The sequence below is a fragment of the Corvus cornix genome, chromosome 11 (assembly GCF_000738735.6).
Source record: "Corvus cornix cornix isolate S_Up_H32 chromosome 11, ASM73873v5, whole genome shotgun sequence".
In the NCBI taxonomy this organism is placed as follows: Eukaryota; Metazoa; Chordata; class Aves; order Passeriformes; family Corvidae; genus Corvus; species Corvus cornix.
This window is the reverse complement of record NC_046341.1, coordinates 4,947,136-4,967,878: the sequence shown is the minus strand read 5'-3', so window position 1 is coordinate 4,967,878 and position 20,743 is coordinate 4,947,136. Positions and strand designations below refer to the sequence as shown.

General features: G+C 42.6%; 1 protein-coding gene across 1 annotated transcript in view; it reads left to right on the top strand.

The window, feature by feature from the left end:
* Positions 1 to 7,096: 7,096 nt before the first annotated feature.
* CDYL2 (chromodomain Y like 2) overlaps positions 7,097 to 20,743 on the top strand; it is a 59,691-nt gene continuing 46,044 nt past the window's right edge. The window contains exon 1 of the mRNA XM_039558233.1: positions 7,097 to 7,367. Coding sequence (XP_039414167.1) covers positions 7,344 to 7,367 — 24 coding nt within the window. The 5' untranslated portion in view covers positions 7,097 to 7,343. The remainder of the gene's footprint in view (positions 7,368 to 20,743) is intronic.

The following is a 20,743-nucleotide window of genomic DNA, read 5'->3' as shown; positions in this document are numbered from 1 at the left end:
TCATAATAATATTTTAGGCTGTGCTATGATATTCGAATACAACATATATTCATTTTCCTGAGTGAAATCTAACGTAATGTACAAAGGCTCAAGAATTCTATAAGTACGAAAAAAGAAGTCTCTCCTTAAAGAATGTCATCAGAAACAATGCCACAGATATGCCAATTAATTGATGAAGAAAGGGCCTCAGAGTCAGGATATGGATTTCTTCCCTGACTATGCAACTATACTCAAAACCCAACTGGAGACAGTCATGAGCGAATGTGCTCTAGATGACTCAGGACTGAGCTGCAGGGTTGGAGAAGACAAACAACAGAGATTGTCTCCAGCCACCACTATTCTATATTTTCTTATAATAGTATGTATTTTTAAACACTTTCAGTGTATCATGGAGTTTTTGCTTGTAAACCCAGAAAAACAGACTTGAAGGCACCTTGTGGCTTCAGGCTCTCCATCCTCACAATGACATTATGTAATCCTTTTCATGGATGGGTCCAGCTCCACACTTTTTCTCATTAGTAATGAATAATTCTTTTTGTTTTCTGAGATGTTAGGTGTCCTTGCATACTTTCAGAGTTATTATTAAAATCATGCAGTGATTTTCCTTTTCTTGGGCAACCGTCACGAGCAGCCTACTATACACCGAAGGTTTGTGAGAGGTACAAGGTGAGTCCATGATTAAAAGTCACAAAACACAGTATTGCTTAACATATACAATTTATACACCTAGATCTTAAAACCCTGCATATTTTTATGCTGGATATTGTTAGTTCAGTGCAATTTTTATAAAGCAAAGATTCAGGGAGAAAAATCAGCTTAAAAAAAATTAGCTTCCTAATGTGCTGCAATACACTGTGATCACTCTGAATATCACATGCACTCTATGTGTAAACCAAACTGAACATGTCAGATGTCTTCCCTTAAGAGAATCACTCAGATTAATCTGTGTTCCTTATAGTCTTGCTATTTATGGGTTCTTTATAATGGTTCTAATACATCTTGCCCAGATAGTACTAATAAACCATATCCCAACCTTTAACTGGCACACTTAAGTGGGCAAGTTTCAAATCCCATATTCTACTACAACTTAAAACATTCTTAGGTGTTCACACATCGCTATTTGTTGCTTAACAGAAGAAACCACTGGAGCTCCACTTCACACTTCAGTTTCAACCCACATGAAAAATAAGGCCATAACCCAAAATCTCTAACACTGGACTCTTTCCTGATGTTCAGGATGTATAGGAATATAGGGAAAACAATGTGTGCCATTTGCTCCTGCTTGATGCACATCATGATCTCCTAAATCAGTTGAAATTCAACTGCTGAGCCAGCAATTTCAAAGGCTCTGTGCACACAGGAGTTCCCAAATGAGACTGACTTCTACATACATGATCTACACTTTGTCTTTTTTTTTTGCCTTAGTTGAAAAGTCAGCAAATTGTCCAACAGGAATGTTTTGGCACCTTCCTATTATCTCTGAAAACATGTCAAGTGGGAAAAAAGGCATTTGCAAACAAGAGGGAGTAGAATGTGGAAAGATGCTATTTTTGGTGCTATATTGGGAGGTACTCAATATGTTCAGGGAAAGACAGAATTTTATCCTTGGTCAAAGTTTCTTTTTTCCTTTTCCCCAATTAAGGCAAAATGGTATTGGCCATGCTAAATAGAACAGAATAGACTCATAAAGTTGTAAGAAGTAAAGTCACTTTTCAGAACTGCAGCCATTAAAATGTACTGTCGACCGCAGAAAAGTTCTGTTCCACAGTGTATGATGTACTGCAACAAACATTACTTTATTTTCCATATATTACTATTTGTTTCATTATACTGTGGTATTGCAGCTTCTATTTCAAATGCTTCCTCTTGATGATAAGTTATTGCATGTTATAAGATCCAAAGAAGGGTCTGGAGGAAGACATCAATTTAGCATCAGAATCAAATGATCACAACTACTTGTTTGCTTCCAAAGACAGCATGGCACAGGGCGAAGTACATCAGGCTTTTCCCAAGCCTACTTCTTGTCACAAAATAATATAAATCAATTATTTAAAAAACATGCTGCTTTCCTAATTTTTCTCACGTTCCTCTAATTTCTAATTTTTAGATGATCTATGTATGTAAAGGACACTCTCCTCTTGTTTTGCAGTCCCTTTTTGATTTCATGTCTTGGATAATTTTTGTGATAAGCTTCCTGGCATATCCTAGCGCTTCCTCAGACCTAACAGGTGAGCATGGAGTGTAGTGGTGCGATGTTTTTATTGTATTTTTGTATGTTCTTTGTACCCTAATGGTTCCTCCCTACCTTCCCCACTTCTATTCCCAGTTGGTCTGTCCCAGACCCAAGCCCCGGTACACCCAAAATAGTTATCCCCTCCCCTTGTTCTGGCACCTTCCCTATCAATCACCCAAACCCCTCCCGGAGTTCTGGACTGTTCTGTGCCCGTCACCCAAGCCCTCCCTAATTACCTTTATTGGTCCCCGTCAATCCCCCGAGACCCTGCCCCCTCGGATACCTCTCCTTTTGGAAATCCCCTAAACCCCGATGCTCCATTGGGGCATGTGACCGCTCTCCCTCCACCCACCAAGACCATTGGACCAGATGTGAGTCCTTCCCTCCAGCGTCCCTCCCTCCTCATCCGCCTATTGGTCCCTAGTTGGGTTACTCCCCCGTTCAACACCCCTTTATAAGGTGGAGCGACAGTGCAACTGTTGTTTGTTCGCTGTGGAGCCCCTTCAATAAACTTGGGTTGTCTCCTAGTGGCAAGCCTCCCTGTTACTTTTTTTTTTATCTTTCCCTTCCTCGAGGGCTGCTGACTGCCACAGTGCCTGGAGCCTTCGCTCCCCTGGGTAGAGCAGAGGCTTCAGAGGAGCAGCGTTAAAGCTCCGTGCGTCCGGCTGCTCCCCACTCCTGCCGCACACCGCCGGAGCCAGCCTGGGCAGTGGGCAGTGGGCAGCAGCGGTCACTGCGACAGTGGTGCCATCACAGTCCCAAGCCCTGGGAAATCCCTGATCCTGCCAATCACCCAGCCAGAGCAATGGTGCCATAAGAGATTCTCCTTTCCCTGCTGTAGCTACTGACCATTTCCTGTCCTCTGCTACTCTATGAATAACCCACTAAAACATTTTTTTTTCATTTTCACTCACTGACATTTTCCATGTTCTGATAATCCTCCCTTCTTAGATTGGCGATAGACATTCGCTACCTTGTTTCCTGCTTTTGCTTCGGTTGCTGCTGCTAAAATATTCCTTTGCCTCCCCCATTTTTTCACACAACCAAGGCTTTGCACAGCCTTCTCCTTTCGTTTGCCTTTGGTTCCTTGTTCTTCACTCATGCCTTGTTTCCCCCCCTTCTCTCATATAATTTTCCTACCTTAGCACAGGAATTCTCTCAATTTCTCTATTTATTAATTATTATTGTCCATCATTCTGGTTCCTCGTCAAGAGCCAAACCAGCCCCTCATAGCAATTTTTCATGCAAGCTGTTTTCAAGTACTCTTCTGCACTCCTTGGGGGAACTGTGTCAGTGACTGTACAGTCCCCACGTATTTGTATAGCCTTGGACTGATTGACTAAACAGTCAATAACAAATCAATGGCCCAGATATGACAGCAGTATTTTTTCTTTCTGGAATAGAATAGTTTTACTTTTCAGTTTATTCAGACTGAGAGGTAATTCCTTCAAATAAAGTAGTGGAAACCAGAGCATCCATCAAATCCAAAGAAGTGTTCAAATGTGACGTATTGTGCTTGGAATGCCTCCCTTGCCTGCATTACTCTCTTGGGATGGGAAATAGGAGAAGGCAGCGAAACAATAAGAGTAATGAATAATCACATACTTAGCAAAACCATTAAGTTTAGAGTTTGAAATTTGTACAACAGTCTGGATTTTGCTGCGATTTCATTTCATAGATATTACCACTGAAAGGCAAATAAAATTGGAAAAGACGTATTCCCAGAAAATCTATTATCAGAAACCCTAAAAAAATTATCATAAATTTAAGCATTTCTAGCTTTTACACAAGACTCAGAGGGACACCGCCTGCCCTGTCTAGTTACAATAAAGACCTGCTGGGCAAATGAAGGTCACTTGAATTTTTTAAAACTTAAAACATTGTCTTCTGCTAAATCACAGGGAAATACACCAAAACCATAATCAACTTTTCCTGGGTTTGACAATTGCAAAAGTCCTCTTTATACTCCTCATTCTTGACTCACAAACCACCACATCCCAAGGGACTGTGCACTCTGAAACCAGGAGTGAGTAATCAGGAAAAAGATGTTTCCCCTCTTCAAAGTATTCACTAAAGCATTCATCCTTTCAAAACTTCCAAACTACTATTTGTTTGGGTTGTAAATCTTGCAGCAACAATATTGACAATGTTACCGTAAACACTGTACAATGTCAATGAAATTGTCTAAAATATAGACCAGGTCATGGAGATTTCTTCTGATATGGCACAGGGTGAGGTGGTCTCATTTCAACTGTCGGGAACATGGGAACAGCAAAGCCCAGAAAGAATAGTTTGATTATTAGACCTGTCTCAAAATGAAAGACTTATACTCTTCTACAGCTTGGGAAGGGACTTTTTTTAATTAATTCCAAAGACACCTTTGGAAAGAGTTGATACTATGAAGGAAGCCAACACTTTCAGAGAACTAATATTTTAGTATGCATCTGAAAAATGACTCACTGGCTCTGACTGCCATTTTGTTTACTGCTGTGGAAAGCTGCAAAATGTAGTTGTAATAAAGCAGACATTGAAGAGATGTATTTAAACACCTACTTATCGATAGATATATTCTTATATTCGGCTCAATGAGCTGACTTGTTACTGTAAACAATAAATATCACTTTCAATAAGACAAAATAATTGATTTAAGAAGAAACCATGGGGTGTGATTATTAATTAATGCGTTGTTTGGCAATTAAGAAGTATTTGCTGCATTAATTATTGAAATTACTAGGCATGGGTAGTTTACAATATTTCCTAATCTTTTCAACATTTTACATTTCAAATATCAAATCCCAACAATCCAAATATTGCTGGCAAATTGGAAAGCAGAGGACAACTCTTCTACAGTCAAGACAAAAAAATAGTTACGTTTTATGTAAGCAGTGTCTTGTCCTTAGGAGTCCGACATCATCACACGCCCCTGTAGACCACACAAACCATAAATGTCTTTGAGCTCCAAACTACCATTAGATAGTTTTTATTGAATTCTAAGTCAATACTAAACTGGTTAGCTGGCAAGTTCATAATCACCAGAGGTAATATTCACAGTTCAGGAGAAGGGGTCAAGCAAGAGCTGGATGTGCATGTGTGATTTTCTACTTTCATGATAAAAAGTGACAATGTTCAAAACACCCAATATTGGTATTTTAAAAAGGAATCCTCTCAGCCAGAAAAGTCTTTGGCTTCACACTACTTGAACTGCACCAAGATTTTTGGTCATTAATGAAATTTTGGAAATAATTCAGCACTCAATACTAGCGACATTTATTAACCATTATCACATTCAATAAACCTCTCCAACCTGCGCTCAGGTAACAGTCTGGGCAGTGCCAATTCTCACATTCACATGGAAAATCAAGAGGGGAAAAATAACAAACACAAGAAGACAAACAAAAGCCACAACCATGGCAAAGCCAGACCATGCAACATCCACCACTGATCCCAGGTTACAGGGAATGGCTGCCACAGGTCTGCTGTGAGGTGAGAACAGTGAGTCTGAAATCCAGTAACAACTAGAGGTGGCTGACTACGGAGCCAAGGTGTGGAGAGCTGGTCAGAGAACACTCCCACGGTGCTCTTCCCTATCAATAAATAAAATACCTAGAGAACGTTCAACACCTTACCTGTAGAAGCACATCCTCCACAGCGTGAAGCTTCAGGAACACAACGCGGGGCTCATCAGCGTCCACAGGAAGCAGCCCTTACCTTTACGGTGGCCACGGCATCCTACTCCGGGTTCTTTGCCACACCCCGGCTCCTGCCTCCTCTAGAGTCCGTCACTGGTGCAAAGTGGGGCTTCCTGTCACCATGAGCTCATTCCTCTTCACAGCAATTCACAGCATCAGTCATGCTAGTGGGTCATCTGGTCCGACCACTCTGCTCTAGGGTCATCCTAGAGCACATGGCACGGGATTGCGTCCAGACCGTTCTTGCATATGTCCGGGCTCAGGTCGCTCACGGCCGCGTTGCTGTGAGAGAAGCTCCTCAGCCTGGGGCTCTGCGCGCAGGAGGAGCTCTGCAGTGATGGCCGGCGAAGGCCGGTGGTCGGTAAAGGTGCAGCCCGGTTCACTTGGCATCACCTTCGTACGTTCCCCGTCTCTCAGGTAAGCACCGCGGGGACGCCAGCGGCCATGGGGCGGCATTTTTCCTCCCGAGAAACGACACGGACAGCTCTAAAGTGGCGATGGCCGAATGGCTTCGTGTCGCCGCGCGTTCCCCAGCCGCTCCAAAATTCCGGCCACCGCCTCCACGTGAAAGGGCAAGTGGGCGGGAGGCCGCTGGTTTTCATATCCCGAGCGGGCTGGGCGAACCTGAAAAATGGCTGAGGGGCAGCGGAGAGACATCGCCGTGCCCGGCGGGGAGCGGGGGCGAGAGGTGTCCCTGAGCTCCGCCGCGCTGCCCGGCCGCCGCTCCTCGGGCGCTCCGGCCACCGCGGTTCCCTCGGCGATGGCCATGGGCGGCGGGGCGGCCACGCGGCGCCGGGGGGACGGGAAGGTGCCGGCAGGGCCCGCCCGAGGCCCCGCGCCCGCCTTTCCCGTGGTGACCTTGGGCGGGCGGCGCGGCCCTCCGCCGAGCGCCCGCTCCGGCACCCACCCCTCCCACCCGCCCTCTATCTTTATTTTTTTTTAAATTTTTTTATTATTTATTTATTTATTTTGAGCCGCGGAAAGAGTTTGAGGCGGGGGGGGGGGGGGCGGAGGGAGGAGGAGGAGGAGGAGGAGGGAGAGGAGGCCGCCGTCAGAAGCGGCCCGGGGACTTTCCCGGAGGGAGGGCGCGAGGGAGACCCGTCCCGGTCCCCGGTCCCGGTCCCCGCCCGGGGAGGGAGGCGGCGGCGGCGGGCGGGGTGTGAGCGGAGGGCGGGGGGCGCCGGCCCCGCCGCCGCGGGGGAGACGCGGCTCCCGGCGCTGTGCGCCCGAGCTGCTGCTGCTGCTGGTTACGCCAGCCCCCGCCTGCCTCTCCGCTCTCCTCGCCTCTGATTCTGCGCACAGCCAGCCCCAAAGCCTGTCATTCTGCAAAACACAGTTTACTCAACAGAGAGAGCGAGTGGGGGAGCGGGAGAGGTGGAGAGAGGGAGACGGCGCGGAGGATCCCAGTCCCGCACCCCAGCATGGCTTCGGGGGACCTTTACGAGGTACCGGGGGCCGCGGGGCGGGCGGGCGGCGGGGGGGGGCGCCGGCCGGGGCGCCGCCGAGGGCAGCGGGGGCGCATTCGGAGCCGCTCCGCCGAGCCCTCGTAGTTGCCGAAGAGCGGAGGAAATCGCCGAGGAAGGGCTGGGGTGGGGGGAAAAGGGCTGGCGTGTGTGCCCGGGGGGGGGGCAGGGAGGGATGGAGCGGCTCCCCTCCCTTCCCGCTGCCTCTCTCTTTCTCTTTCTCTCTCTACTTTCCATCGGGCTTGATCTTAGCAGGCCTTGCAAGAGGGAAGGAGGAAGGAGTGAAGGAGAGCGAGAGTTAGCGGTAGGATGGGGAGGCGATCGCGGTGTGATGAGCCCGGAGAGTGGAGAAAGTCCAGGTAAAGTCATAGGCGCTCTGGACGTGCTGAATGTGCAGATTAGTGCGAAAAAATGCGCCTTAGCGCTGCCGGGAGGCGCAGGGATGGAGGCGGCTCTGCGCCCGCTGTGCAAAGTGCAGGAGCCGGCGCCAGGTTGCTTCACCTCCTGCCCGGGGTGCTGCGGGGGTGGCGGGGGCGGCGGCCGGGCCGGGCCCCGGCTCCCCGCGGGCCGCAAAGTTTGGCGGGGGCCCCGCTCCGGGCGGCCCGGGGTGCGAGGTGGGGCGGGCGGCGGCCCCCGGCCCCGCAGCCCGGCGTGCGCTGCCCCCCCGGCCGCGGCGGCGGCGACAGCGGCGGGGCAGCATCGGGCGACGGCCGTCGGGTCGGGGGCAGGCAGGGAAAAAGGAGCCGGCGGGCAGTGGGCGAGACCCAGCCGAATTTTGACCTCCGGCACCCAGTTGTAATGCCCCAACCGAGAACGAGTGTAGCCACTCTTGCCACGCCAGAGAAGAAGAAGGGAGAAAGCTGAAATGAAAAATAAGACAGACTGGACATGGGTGTTTGAAATATTCAGTGCCAGTAAGTGGAACCAGGGTGGAAGGGGTAAAAACACCAAACATGACTGGATGTCCTACACTTCTTGGTCTGGGGCACCTCCTCAGGCTCCACGTTTCCTGGTGAAATGGCCATTTGTATTGAGGCTCTCTGGAGTGCATAGTGTAAGGGCTAGCACAGAAACCATCACCTTCCAGCTGGAGCTGTGTGCCAACCATCAGGGCGTGCTTGGGTGTGGAACTGCTTCTGTGGTTGTTTGGACATGGTTGGATTTATTCTCCATTTGATGATCTTGATGATCAGCTGTAGGGTCTCAAGTGCAAGAAGTGCAGTATCTGACAGGTTTCACGTAGACAGTTTTCACTTTGTCATTGTCTTTCAAAGTCTTTAGCGAGGTCATCACTAAGGGATGACACTGCTCTATTAGGATGGTATTTTACTGTGTGTGACACAGACCTCCTCTGAAGTACTTAAACTCTCCTACGTGTGTTAAATTATCGGAAGTACATGATGATCTGAATAGTGTCATTGACCTTTCCCCCCCATTTTGCAGTATCTGTCATTTAACTTTGTAATTTTAAGGATATTGTATGTCAGCTGTATTGCTGTTGTGACTCTAGAATAGCCAATGGGAGTTCTGTGAAGACCAACTTTGACCCAAAATGTTAGCAATACAATTTTAGTATTAGTAGTTTCTGGGTTGCATAGGAGATCTTTGCCTCATGTAGTCTGAATTATATTTGGATGTTTGGATTAGTTACAGAAAGAAATAAAGCTAGTATGTCTTAGGCTAATGGTAGCCATGCTGGTTTAGCTCTGACTCATCGTTAAAAATTCTGCTGTTTTATGATCTTTGTGTTGTAAGACGATGACGTTTGGTAGTTGGATGTGGGCTGTGTCATTGTGTGACATCCAAGTGAGGTTGCTTGAGTAGTCACCTGGTGTGTCCTGCGAGAGAGCAGAATCACAGCCCAGTTTGCAGGTACAGTTAGGCCCAGTCTCTTTGCAGGCATTTGCACACAGGATGAATGTGAATTTTTGGTACTGTGGTTCAAAGCGTCTGAATCACTTCCTTTCTTTGTTACTCCATTTGAAATACTTTTGCTTATCATTGTACAATATGGAAGAATTGTCTCCACCAGATCAGGTAGGTGGAAGAGGTGTGGCTGTTCCTTTCTCGTTGTGTGAGGTGTTTGGAAAATGACCTTAACTGGTCATGGTGTAAAATCTTCATCTTCATGTTGGACATGAGGCAAAAAGTACATGCAGGGCTTCAGTTATCAATCTGTCTGCATTTTGCATCTTCACTGGGAAGTTCTACTTGACAGAGGTCAGAAGAAATGTCTAGAAAGCTGAAGAGTTTGTATGTCTAATAGGTAGCAATTGTGTAGATGGTACTGGCCTCATTTAAAAAATGAATCAGTTTTGCTTCCCTGCTTTTCCCCCTTCCCAAAAAACCAACTGCATCAAGGGAATTTATTAAAAAGAAGCTCTTAGCTCTGGGATGTCCCACACCAGTTTGCACATGAGATGAAGTGCTTTGTGCCCTCAGAGCAGTCCAAGGTCTTGAACTAGTAAAACACTGGGTGGATCGCAGGATGACCATTAAACAGTTTCAGGATTTTACCTTGAAATAATTTGAGGCTGTGGGTGTAAATAAACAACTTGGGTCTTATGGTGACATTCCAAAGGTATGGTGCACTCCTGATTACTCTTTGACTCCTTAGTAATATCCAAATCCTTTAAGGATTCTTACTGAACTTCATCAAATAATACCAATAATTAACTCTGCAATTTGGAGAATTTAGTACTGGCTGCAAAATTATTTATAAAGCCAATCACAATATAGAAGTCCTGATAGAGCACATGGAAAAAGTACAGTGTATATATTGCCTATATGAACTCATCATACTTTGGTGACACCCAAGAAACTTCTATAAATTTTGAAGTTTTGGAAATAGGTGTACATATTTTTCCTGTCAGTTCATTCATTTTCTACTGTCGTGTTATTTTAAAAGGCTTTTCAACCTTTTAAACTTAAATTCAATTACTGTCTTTATATTGAAGCAAAATAAGATCACAGACAAAATAACCTCCGTGTTTGGCTAGGTAGGTGCCTTTTTCTAGTTAGAAATGGCTTTTAATCATCTGAAATACCACCTATAACATTTGGGTTAGGACTGTAAAACAGGTACTAATTTATTCTAGAAGCAAAAGAACACCCATTAGGAGTTCTGTGTTTACTGGTAGTCAGTTCTAGACCTGTGTGTTAGAACCAAGACATTTTACAGCTAATTATTCCATTATATGGTAAAATGTATATGGTAAAATGTAGGTGTTAGTTTTGAAGTTTTTAAGTGCATTTTTTTTCCTTTACCAGTTAAGAGTGTTGTGTGTGTTTTAGTGTAATTCTCAGGCTATATGAAATAATGGTTTGGCTTTGCTTGAGTTCCACGTGCTTATGATTTCAAGCTTTTGTGAGTGGGTGAAAGTGTCATGGAATATTCCTTTTTTTTATCTTGCTTTTCCTCCTAAGAGGAGACCTGTTAAATATTAAAGACCTATGGTGCATGTTTCCTTAGAAATAATAATCTGAAAATAAAGGACTGACAAAAAAGGGTCTTCAGAGTAGCCTTCAAGTAAGGCAGCACTGGTTTGCCTTGTGTTTCATCATACACTGTTGGATGCACTGACAGGAAATGGTCGTTCTTTTGGGGAACAGACAGAAAGGGAAATGTACTTACTCTTAAATACCAAGTTTGTTGATTCACATTAAAGTTGTCAGTAACTTGAAGTAACGTTTTTCATTTTCCATGTACAATTGGTTACATTATCTGAATCCAGACAGTTATCTCACAGACTCTGGTATTTTAAGTCTGAGATGGGTTTAGAGGGGAAAAATTCCATATGAACAGTGCTCCTAACTTTTTTCCTAGCCCAGAGCATCCTGTTTACTGCAATAAAAACCCCTTTATTGATGAATATGTGGTTATCAGTATCACAGAGATGCTCTTTAAGCTCATCTCGATGCTTTTTTTTTTTTAACATTTTGGGGGGTTGTATGCAATGAACACTACTAGACCTTCAGGGGTGATGACGTTGAAATCTAAAGTGGTATTTTACTATTGTGTCAGATTGTATTACAACACCTTTGGTAAATGATCTAAAGATTACAGCCAAATCTCTGAAGGGGTCTTAACATGTATGCATTTCTGGATCACAAAAATAAAACAGGTCTTTAAAGCTCAATAGTTATTGCATTAAAGGGGAAAAGTGACATTTTTTAAAATGGCATCTTCTTACTGAAATGATGCAATGCCCATGGACAGGAGCATGTCCACCACAATGACACGTTTCAATTCAATCTTAGTCTGTTTATGCTGCAGTGTAGGAACGAGCTGCAGTTTATTTCAGCTCACGTGATCCACCAGAAAGATAATGTACTTCCAGATAATTGCAGTATTTCCCATTTATACCTGCACTCAGGTACCAGCAAAGTCAAAACTTGAAGATAATAATGGCACTGTTTGGGCTGCTGAATCTCTGACATGTGGAGACATGCAGATGGGAGAGAACAGGGTTGAACTTCTGAGTGCAAGGTTTGGCTTGAGATGTAGGGTTTAGAAAATCATCTTTGCTTTACAAGGAAATGCAAGTTTTTGAGCGTTGTGCTTTCCATCTTGCATCTCTTTCAATGGAGTCACTTTTTAGCAGAGATACATACTTAAAATCTGCTTATTGAACTGAAAAGCAGAAATCTATTTTTTAATTATTTCACGTGTATTTTCTAAGACAGAGGTGACTTGGAAGAAGATGGTGTGTTTTAGTAAAGGTTATTATTTGTCAAATCAGCCTCTGTATTGATACAACTGATCTGTGGTGAAGGAGTAGCACTGACTTCACAAGCAGAAAACAGTGGCTTGAAGTAGGACTTGGGGAATATAGAACATTTAAGCACCTACTCCTTCTGTACACTGGCAAACTGTGTATGCAACATTGATTTCAGTAATACTGAGCTGGCACTCACAAGCTCTGAGATTTGGTCATCTCAAACGCCTTTCCATTTTTTTTAGTGGAAAAGCTTTACTAACAACTATTTTGAAGAATCAGCTATTCATCAATACATTATCATTGATCTATTCTCAAAATCAGTGTTTAGAAGACAACTGTCCTCAAAATCAAGTAACTTCCAAGCAGTATTACCTTTAGTCGGTAGAAATCCAGAAATTTTGTTGCCTGGTGAAAATTTTCAGGACTCTGTTCCAAACGTGGTGTGATTTGCAGTGCAGACTGTATTCTTCAATCCTAAACTGGGCAATTATCTGAAGTATAAATTTGGGTATAAAGACAGTAACAAAGAATTAACCAGAGGTCCCTTCTGGCCAGGTCTTGGGACTTCTCTAAATTAAAGTTACTGAGTGAGGTTCAAAAGTGGACCTGGATAACTCTGGCAGTATTCATTGTCTTACTAAGAAATTCCAGTGTAGATCTGCATATGGAACATTTCAATGCCCATAATGACTGTCTTGTTTACCTACAGCGTCACTGTTACCACAAGCCTAACTTCCTTTACCTTGTGAACTGCTGAGCGTATTTTGGGACACCAAAAACCAATTGATTCCTTGTTACAATCTTGATAAAGTGTTTTATCTGGCTCAAGTGTAGCTTGCTTCAAGGTACAAGTCTTAAGTGTGCTCCTGCTTGGGAGGGACACTGAAATACACCCTTGTCACTCTTAAAAGCCAGAACATTTGAAGTGAAGATACCACCAAAGCTACTGAACTGAACAGGCTTCCTTCCCTTCAGTGTCCAGGTTCACTGCCCATAACGATCAAAAGATTAAAATTGTGTCATTTTTTCTAATACTTCCTTAATGAAAAATACAGTGCTTTATTTTGGGCTGGTCTTTGATTGAATATTAAAATCCAGCAATAAACTCATGGTTTAGTAATTGCTTCTGAAAGTTAAAATATTTAGAGAGAGATAGCTCAAATAATGGCAAAATTTAAATGTGGTTTAATATTGAAAGAAATGGGCTAATTATTTTTTTTTTTAATCAATGGAGTGATTGTACTGGCCAGCTATGTTGTAAATAGCATTTCTTTGTCCATTCTTTTGACTTTTAGCATTAGTACAGTTTCTTGGCTCTGTACATTTTCATCAGTGCAATCCCTTTTTGTTGTTCCTTCTTATCCATATAATTTTCAGATAGTTTTTGCAGCACATTTATGGCACTGGCATCTTGACACTGGTAAAAAAATATTAATAAATAGTTTGCTGTTCCTTGCATTCAAACTATTAGAACAATATAATTAAAGTCAAATGTTTGTAACATACATTCATGCAAATACAAATATTTTGGTTTTGACAAAAGGAAATTCATCCTTTCTGCCTGTTGAATTACAATATCCCACTCTTCGTTTATTATTAAAACTTTACATTGGTAGTATTGCAACACTAAAAGGAAATACACTTCAGTCTGTTTTCTTCTATTACACAGAGCAAATGTAGATCACAGTACTATTTCAATACTATCTCATTATGAGTCCTGATATAAAACATTGCTGCAAATCTATTAGGTCTCTAAAGGCTTTCAAAAGAAATTGATATGATTGACCTGTGTAGAGAAGAATGATTCTTCTCATGCCTCACCAAAAAGAGGAATTAGATTGACTCTTACAAAATGGTAAAGGGTAGCAGTATGAGCAGAAGACTACAACAAAACACTAAAACAAAACCAGCATTTAAAACGTCTGTCAGAAAGACACTTCTGTCTGAAAATAGCAGTTCCCCTACTTGGGCTTTCCTAGATGTCTCACAGAATACCCCCAAAATTTGCACCCCATTCCTTCAGAGCAGCAAACCAGAAATGATGAGGATATTTTCTTCCTTCAGGCTCTTCACTGCATTTATTTAGATTTTGTTGGTGTTTCGTGAAATCATCTTATATTAATTACTTCTGTGTGCCTCATACCCAATGGATTAAGAAGGAATATGAGGGACTATGCAGCACTAAGTCTGAGTTCCATTGCATGCAGATTAGTAGCACCTGTCAAAATAAATAGAATTAGCAGATACATGTGAACATGTCTTGGTTTGGACAACAGTTAACATTTTTATAGGACATCTCACAGATCTCTTAGTCAATATGTACAGAAGAATGACTCTGGCTGGTGTAAATGGTTTTTCAAAAAACCTTTTTGTAAGACCCCACAAGAGCAGCTGATAACATAACAAAACCAAGCTATGGTCCGGAAGGATTGGTCATCTCTTAGACTACCTCGTTTACAGAGAGGTGTCTATGAACAGAGGTTTCAAACACTGGTATTGGGACCTGTGTTGTACAACAGAGTCATCAACTACTTGAAAATAATCACATTTACTCTTGATAATTTCTAGATTATTATTATTATAATTGTCAAGACAAAGGTTGACAGTGAAGAGCGGAATGACAGCAACTGAAATTCAGTGTTTACAAATGCAAGCTTATGATCAAAGGAAAAATAATCCTCACTATACATGCATAAAAATGAGCCCTGAAGAAGCTGTTACTATTCTGGGGAAATCTTGGAATCACTGTGGAAGTTTTGAGGGTGTGTCCATGTTAATATTTTAATTTGGATCAGGTGCATGCTTTTGAAGTGAATCTCCCCGTGAGCCCCAGTTGCCACACCTCTGTTTGCATCACGGCATTGTCTTGGAGAGCAGTGACCACACTCCCTTCCGAAGAAACCAAACCAGAAAATGTGTTTCAGCTCCTAATGGGTGTCCAGTCCATGGGACCAGACTTCTGACGAACAGAAGTTTGCATGTGATTAAAAAAGCAATTGAGAATGAAAGAGAAGCTTATCGTCCTTATGTCCCTGGGGAACATGGTGCTTCCACCTCTGCAGTACTGCACCCGCTGCCAGGAGACGCAGAGCTAGAAGTAATGCAGAGAAGGGCCATCAGGGTGTTGCAGGGGATGGAGTGGCTGTCAGGGAAATGACACCTTATGACAACTTTCTGGCTGGGTAAAGAAGTGATTGAATGGTATGGAAAAGACAGATGGGGATGTTTAGTTAAGTCAGAGATGAATGCTATTTCTCATTGCACAAGAAAAGATATGCAGCAAAGGAAATAATTAGGCAAGTGGTGGAGACAAGGGAAGTACTTCACAGTATTTAAATCTTGGAAGTCTTTGCCATGGGATGTTGCGCAAATCAGAATTGTAAATGGTTTCAAAGAATGGTAAAACAGGTTCTTGGCGGATTGATCCCTTTATGCTTTTCAGCACAAACCAATCTTTAAACTGCTAATCATGAGTAGCTGTGAGGGCAGAGCAAGGGCAGCACTTACTCTATAGATGCTGTTTCCTAAGCATCCAGTACTAATTTCTATTTGAATATACAACACGTTGAGCTAAGTGGACCTTTAGTCTGACCTCGTATGGCAGTTCTTAGTTTTGTACTTACTACAGTCATTAAACAAACATGGTTATTGACTAAGGTGTTGATACAGTCTGCAGAGATCACAAACACACTTGCCTTACAAGCTGTATCCTAGTATTCTAATTCATAACCCTTGTCAATTAATATCTTTGCAAAGCAAAGGACAAATCAGAATAGTGAGTTCAGTTTCTGGTTTAGAGCCCTCACAGTCCAGATTTAGAATCATAGAATCATTAAGGTTGGAAAAGTCTTCTAAGACCATTGAGTCCAACCATTAACCCAGCACCACCGTGTTCACTGTTAACCACGTCCCCAGGTGCCATATCCACATGCCGTTTGAAGACTTCCAAGGATGGTGATTCCACCACTGCCCAGGACAGCCTATTCCAGACTTCTAACAAGTTGCAGTGTGTGGTAGAAGCAAACAAAAGAGTAGAAGAGAGGAGGTGAACTGAACACTGAATCAAACATATGTAATAAAAATGAAGTTTTATCTCCTTGTTGTAGCTCTACTTAATAACTGGGGATAAAGGGTTAAAGATAAACTAGAAAACATTCCAGTAAATGCATGGCATGAGGCAAATGATTGAGTCAATGTTACTGGAAAGTTACATTAATGGAATAATACATTTCTGATGAACAAAACCAGGTTTCTCCTACGAGAAAAGCATTTCAGCATCTAAAAGGGTTTATCCACAGCTTTCCCACATTTATGATTTTGGATAGTATTCATAGGCTTCCTTAATACTGTACAGAATTGTCTATACAGTATCTGCCTTACCTGAATATACATCAAAAAGCCACTAACTTTTAACAAGCCCATCAAGTGGTTATTTTGTTGTTTGGGGTTTTTTTCCAGAAATGGTGATTACTAATATACTGATATATAAACAGTCTAATTTCTAACTGACCAGCCTGACCTGTCAAATTCTTTCACACATACACAATGAACTTTTTTGTGACATCACTTGGCAGTTACTGCAACAAAGGAGAGAGCATTGCTCATGTATCTTACTATTCTTAGTAGTACGAGAGATCTTAAAGTGTGACATTGCACAGTTTTTTAAAAGACTACTTTGTAAAATTTGTTTTACTCTGCTAATGAACTTGCCTTTAAATGTTATGCAGTTGAAATTTGCTCTCATATTTTTTTGGTTTTTGGGGAAGGGACAGTTTTGCAAAATATGAAATGACATTAATACACCTAATGAATTTGTCTTCCAGAAATCTTTTGTGATAGGTTTCAGGTGTTTTAGCACAGGAAATCTGACAGGAAAGGTGCTGGAAAAATGTTGAGAAGTAGGGCTCACATGGAAGGAAAAGCCACAGTAATGCTTACAGGGCTTGTAAATGGGTTCTGAGAGAAACTGCAAAGATGTTGATCACAAAGTGTTTTGGTGATTAATGTAAGGGAGGAGTAGCAGACTGCAGTGCAAATGGGAATGCATGAATTTAGGATGGCACAGCATGGGAAGGCCTTCATTGATGTGAAGTGACTGAATTTATCTCTACATATGCAGAGGAGGTAGCAAACTTCTAGGTTCAGCAATGGTGCAACACAGCAGTAAAGCTATGAAATTTCAAATGAAATATTTCAAATTCCTATTTGAAATTAAATAGGAATATGACTCACATATCAAAATCTATACAGGGAGGAGGAGGGAAGCTTTGGGTCCCAAATTAAGTACTAGGAATTAGAGGGAAAACTACATTTATGTACCAAAATGATTTCACATGATTCCAGTGGAAATAACCTGGAAGTGCTTAAAGGAATGATAAATACTGGCTGAGGAGGGGCAAGTAGAACTGTATGATTTGTCTACAGTAACTGGCAGTAAGAGTCTGTAATAGAGTCCAGGCACATAAACTCAAGCTTTTCACAACCTGAAAATTTGAAAAGTTGAGAAAAAAACTTCCACTATTGTGTTCAGTAAATATTAGCACTGGTTCATCCTTTTCTACTGTGCTGACAAGTCAGAACCAATGTACTACAGCAGTCAGAAAAGGAGATGGTAGAGATGATGAAGAACTTGACAGTGTTCTATCCATTTGGTCACAGACCAAGCAGGCTGCCTGTGTGGCCTAAAGGAACGAAGGAGCATCAGGGAGCTCTGCTCCTCCCATGTCCTCACTCAGCATTTGGAGGCCATTGGAAGGAGACTCATCCACTGCCTTTTCACCAGCAGCAAATGACTTCCAGTGCCCTTCCCATGCACTTGCATCAGGTGATGGGTTAAAGCAGGAGTGCCAAGGTGGCCTTGTCATCTCTTCCTGCTGACTAAGGTCTGTGTGAACAGTCTGTTGTATGGCATTTATCAAATGGATCAAGATAATAAAAATTACAAGCTCCAAGGAAGACACCTTTTTTTTTTTGTACACATCACAAGCTTTGCATTATTATTCTCATCAGTCTTTTGTTAAACTGAGAATGTGCTTTCATTGAAGAGCAGCATGGCTCAACGTGTGGACTAGCAGTTGTAGTCCATAACCTCGTATGAGCTGCCTCTTGCTGCCTCAGGAAGCATTAAGAAATTGCCAGAATTGATGGAAGACTGTTCTTTCTCCCAGCTGAATAGCATCTCCCCAGCTTTGTCCTGGGCACCACAAAGGATGACAGATCTTTTTCCTGCATTGTTTGACCCTCCTGTGCTTTGGCTTTCTGACATGACATCACTTTCAGTATTTCTAGTGAGTGCCTCTCAGAAGCGGTATCAGATATTGCAGTGGCACAGGGTGACCACTTACTGACAAGCTGCTGTGGGCTGTGATTTGAATTGTTTTGCAACTGTGCTGCTGTTAGTTTTTGTGCTTCATCCACTCATGTCAAACACCACTGACAACCTGCTCTGTTTAGGAGAAAGGCAAGTCTCCTTTTAACATGAACTGAACCTTCTATTTGTACCATGAATGATGCAATTTCCTCCCCTGCTATTAACTGCTGATCTTATAGCCTATTTAGTTTACAGGGAAAAGAAGGTCTTGCTTACTGATCAATAAGATATGTAGTTTACATATAGTTTTTATTTTGGCTATGCAGTTTGCATTGCTGGTATATCTTAGGTTACACAACCCTTGATTTTCTACAGTCCATTTGAAGATACGTGTCCAAAGGACAGTTGATAAACCAAGGACAATATTTTTTAATGGTTTTTTTAATCCCCAAGCCACAAGGCAGAATTCCTTCACTTAACTGAAATAAATTCTGCTTTAATGTAACACTTCTGTAAGATGTCCGGATTCCCTTATTAATTCTAGGAATTTGTGGAGCTCAGAACGGATTTAACAGAACTTTTCCTAAACATCTTTCTTACTTCATGTGCAGCTGCTGTTGCTCCTGCTACCACCAAAAGGCAGCCATTCCACGATAATAAGCATCTTAAAAGTTGCAGTGTAATGGCAATTGGTCTTTCCAAGTTCTGGGTTAGACACCAGGGATGTTGTTTAGTAGTGAGAAATCACCAAGGTATGTTTTGGATGTGCATTTAAATACGTACACTTTCACAGGCATTGAGGGGATATCTGGGGATTGCCTACAGGTATTTAGTAGTTGATACATCACTTATTCAAGATTTGGAAAGTACTTGAGAAGTAAGCCTCAGGGTTAGCAGAGGAGCTGTGTGATAAGCCTTAGATCTCACAGAAGAACTGATAGCAAGACCTAACTTTTCATTCCTCCTCTGATTATATGGTAGTGCAATACGGCTTTGCAGAGACAGATACAGCCTAACTGAGGGAGACAGAGGATGAACCAAGGCTGGTTTACAGTCAGTTTTAAGGCTCTTTTTTTTCTTTTGAAGTGACTCGTCTGTAGCTCCATTTCTGAGAAGGTTACTTGAACCTGTGACTCAAACAGAGACATCTCTGTACGGGGTAAGCCGGTAGCTGCAGCACTTCTGGGACAGAAACTGCCGACTGTTCAGAGCACGTTCCCCTCTGCAAACATGGTGGCAGCTGCTTTCGATCTGTGGCTTCTCACTGCTATTGTGTGAGGGAATCACACTCTGAGTTTCAAGAGCCACAACAGAGAGTAAGTAAAGCTGTGGCTCATTTAGGACTGGGTGTTATTTTAATGAGCTTAATAAATCCTATACGGGACTGAAAGTTTCTTTGGAGTTCTCAGTCCTGCAAACCAGCGTTCTCAGTCTGACCTTTGAGCCTTGTACACTGCAGAGCTCTGAAAAACTGCACCAGTTCTATGCTGCACCAATTTCAGCAACATCAGCAACCCCACTGTAAGTAGCTCACCCGCTTCAGCAGCTGTTCTCAGCATTGAGTTGATCAGACATTGTACTGCAAAGGGCTTCCACTGGCACGGCTCACCGTGGTCACAGACACTGAAGTCCAGGAGGTCCACACTCATATAGAAAAAAAATTATTTGCTTTGTGAAAGAGGTACCCACAGAAGACACGGAGTTGGAATTTTGTTAACCAAACTCATCGCATGATTAAAGCTGAAACGTTCATGAATGTTAATACTGTTCTTGTAAAGCATGAATAGCAAAGATTCATTCCATCTACAGTATGGACACTGACCTTCAAAGGGAAAAATTCATTGCAGCAGCATTTATCTCACTTTTGGCAAAGCAGGGTGATGAACTGGTACAATTTTTTTTAAAAGTACTATCACAGCTGTTTTCTGGCTATGTTACAATTTTATTAATGGATGTGTATTGTAAGTTATCTATCCTTGGACAGTCTACTCTGGAACAGTCAAACTAAAAAATTGCTTTTATAAAATTATTTCAGTGTGCTTTAATGCCAAATGCTGAGAAATATGGTAGATATACTAAGAAAATTAAAAGCCCTAGGGCTAAGTATTTTTATAAAAGTAACTTTAAAAACAGGACTTCAACCAACCAAGTTGACCTTGGTTGTTACAGTGCTGGAGAGCTTTGGTTGTGCAAAGCTACGAGTATAGCACTGTTTGAATAACTTACCAGAATCTGCCAGTGGTGTAAGGTTGTGACTTCTACTAACACTAAATCTACAGCTTTTGATTCAGATGATTAGGGAAATGTCCAACATGCCAGTGAAAAGT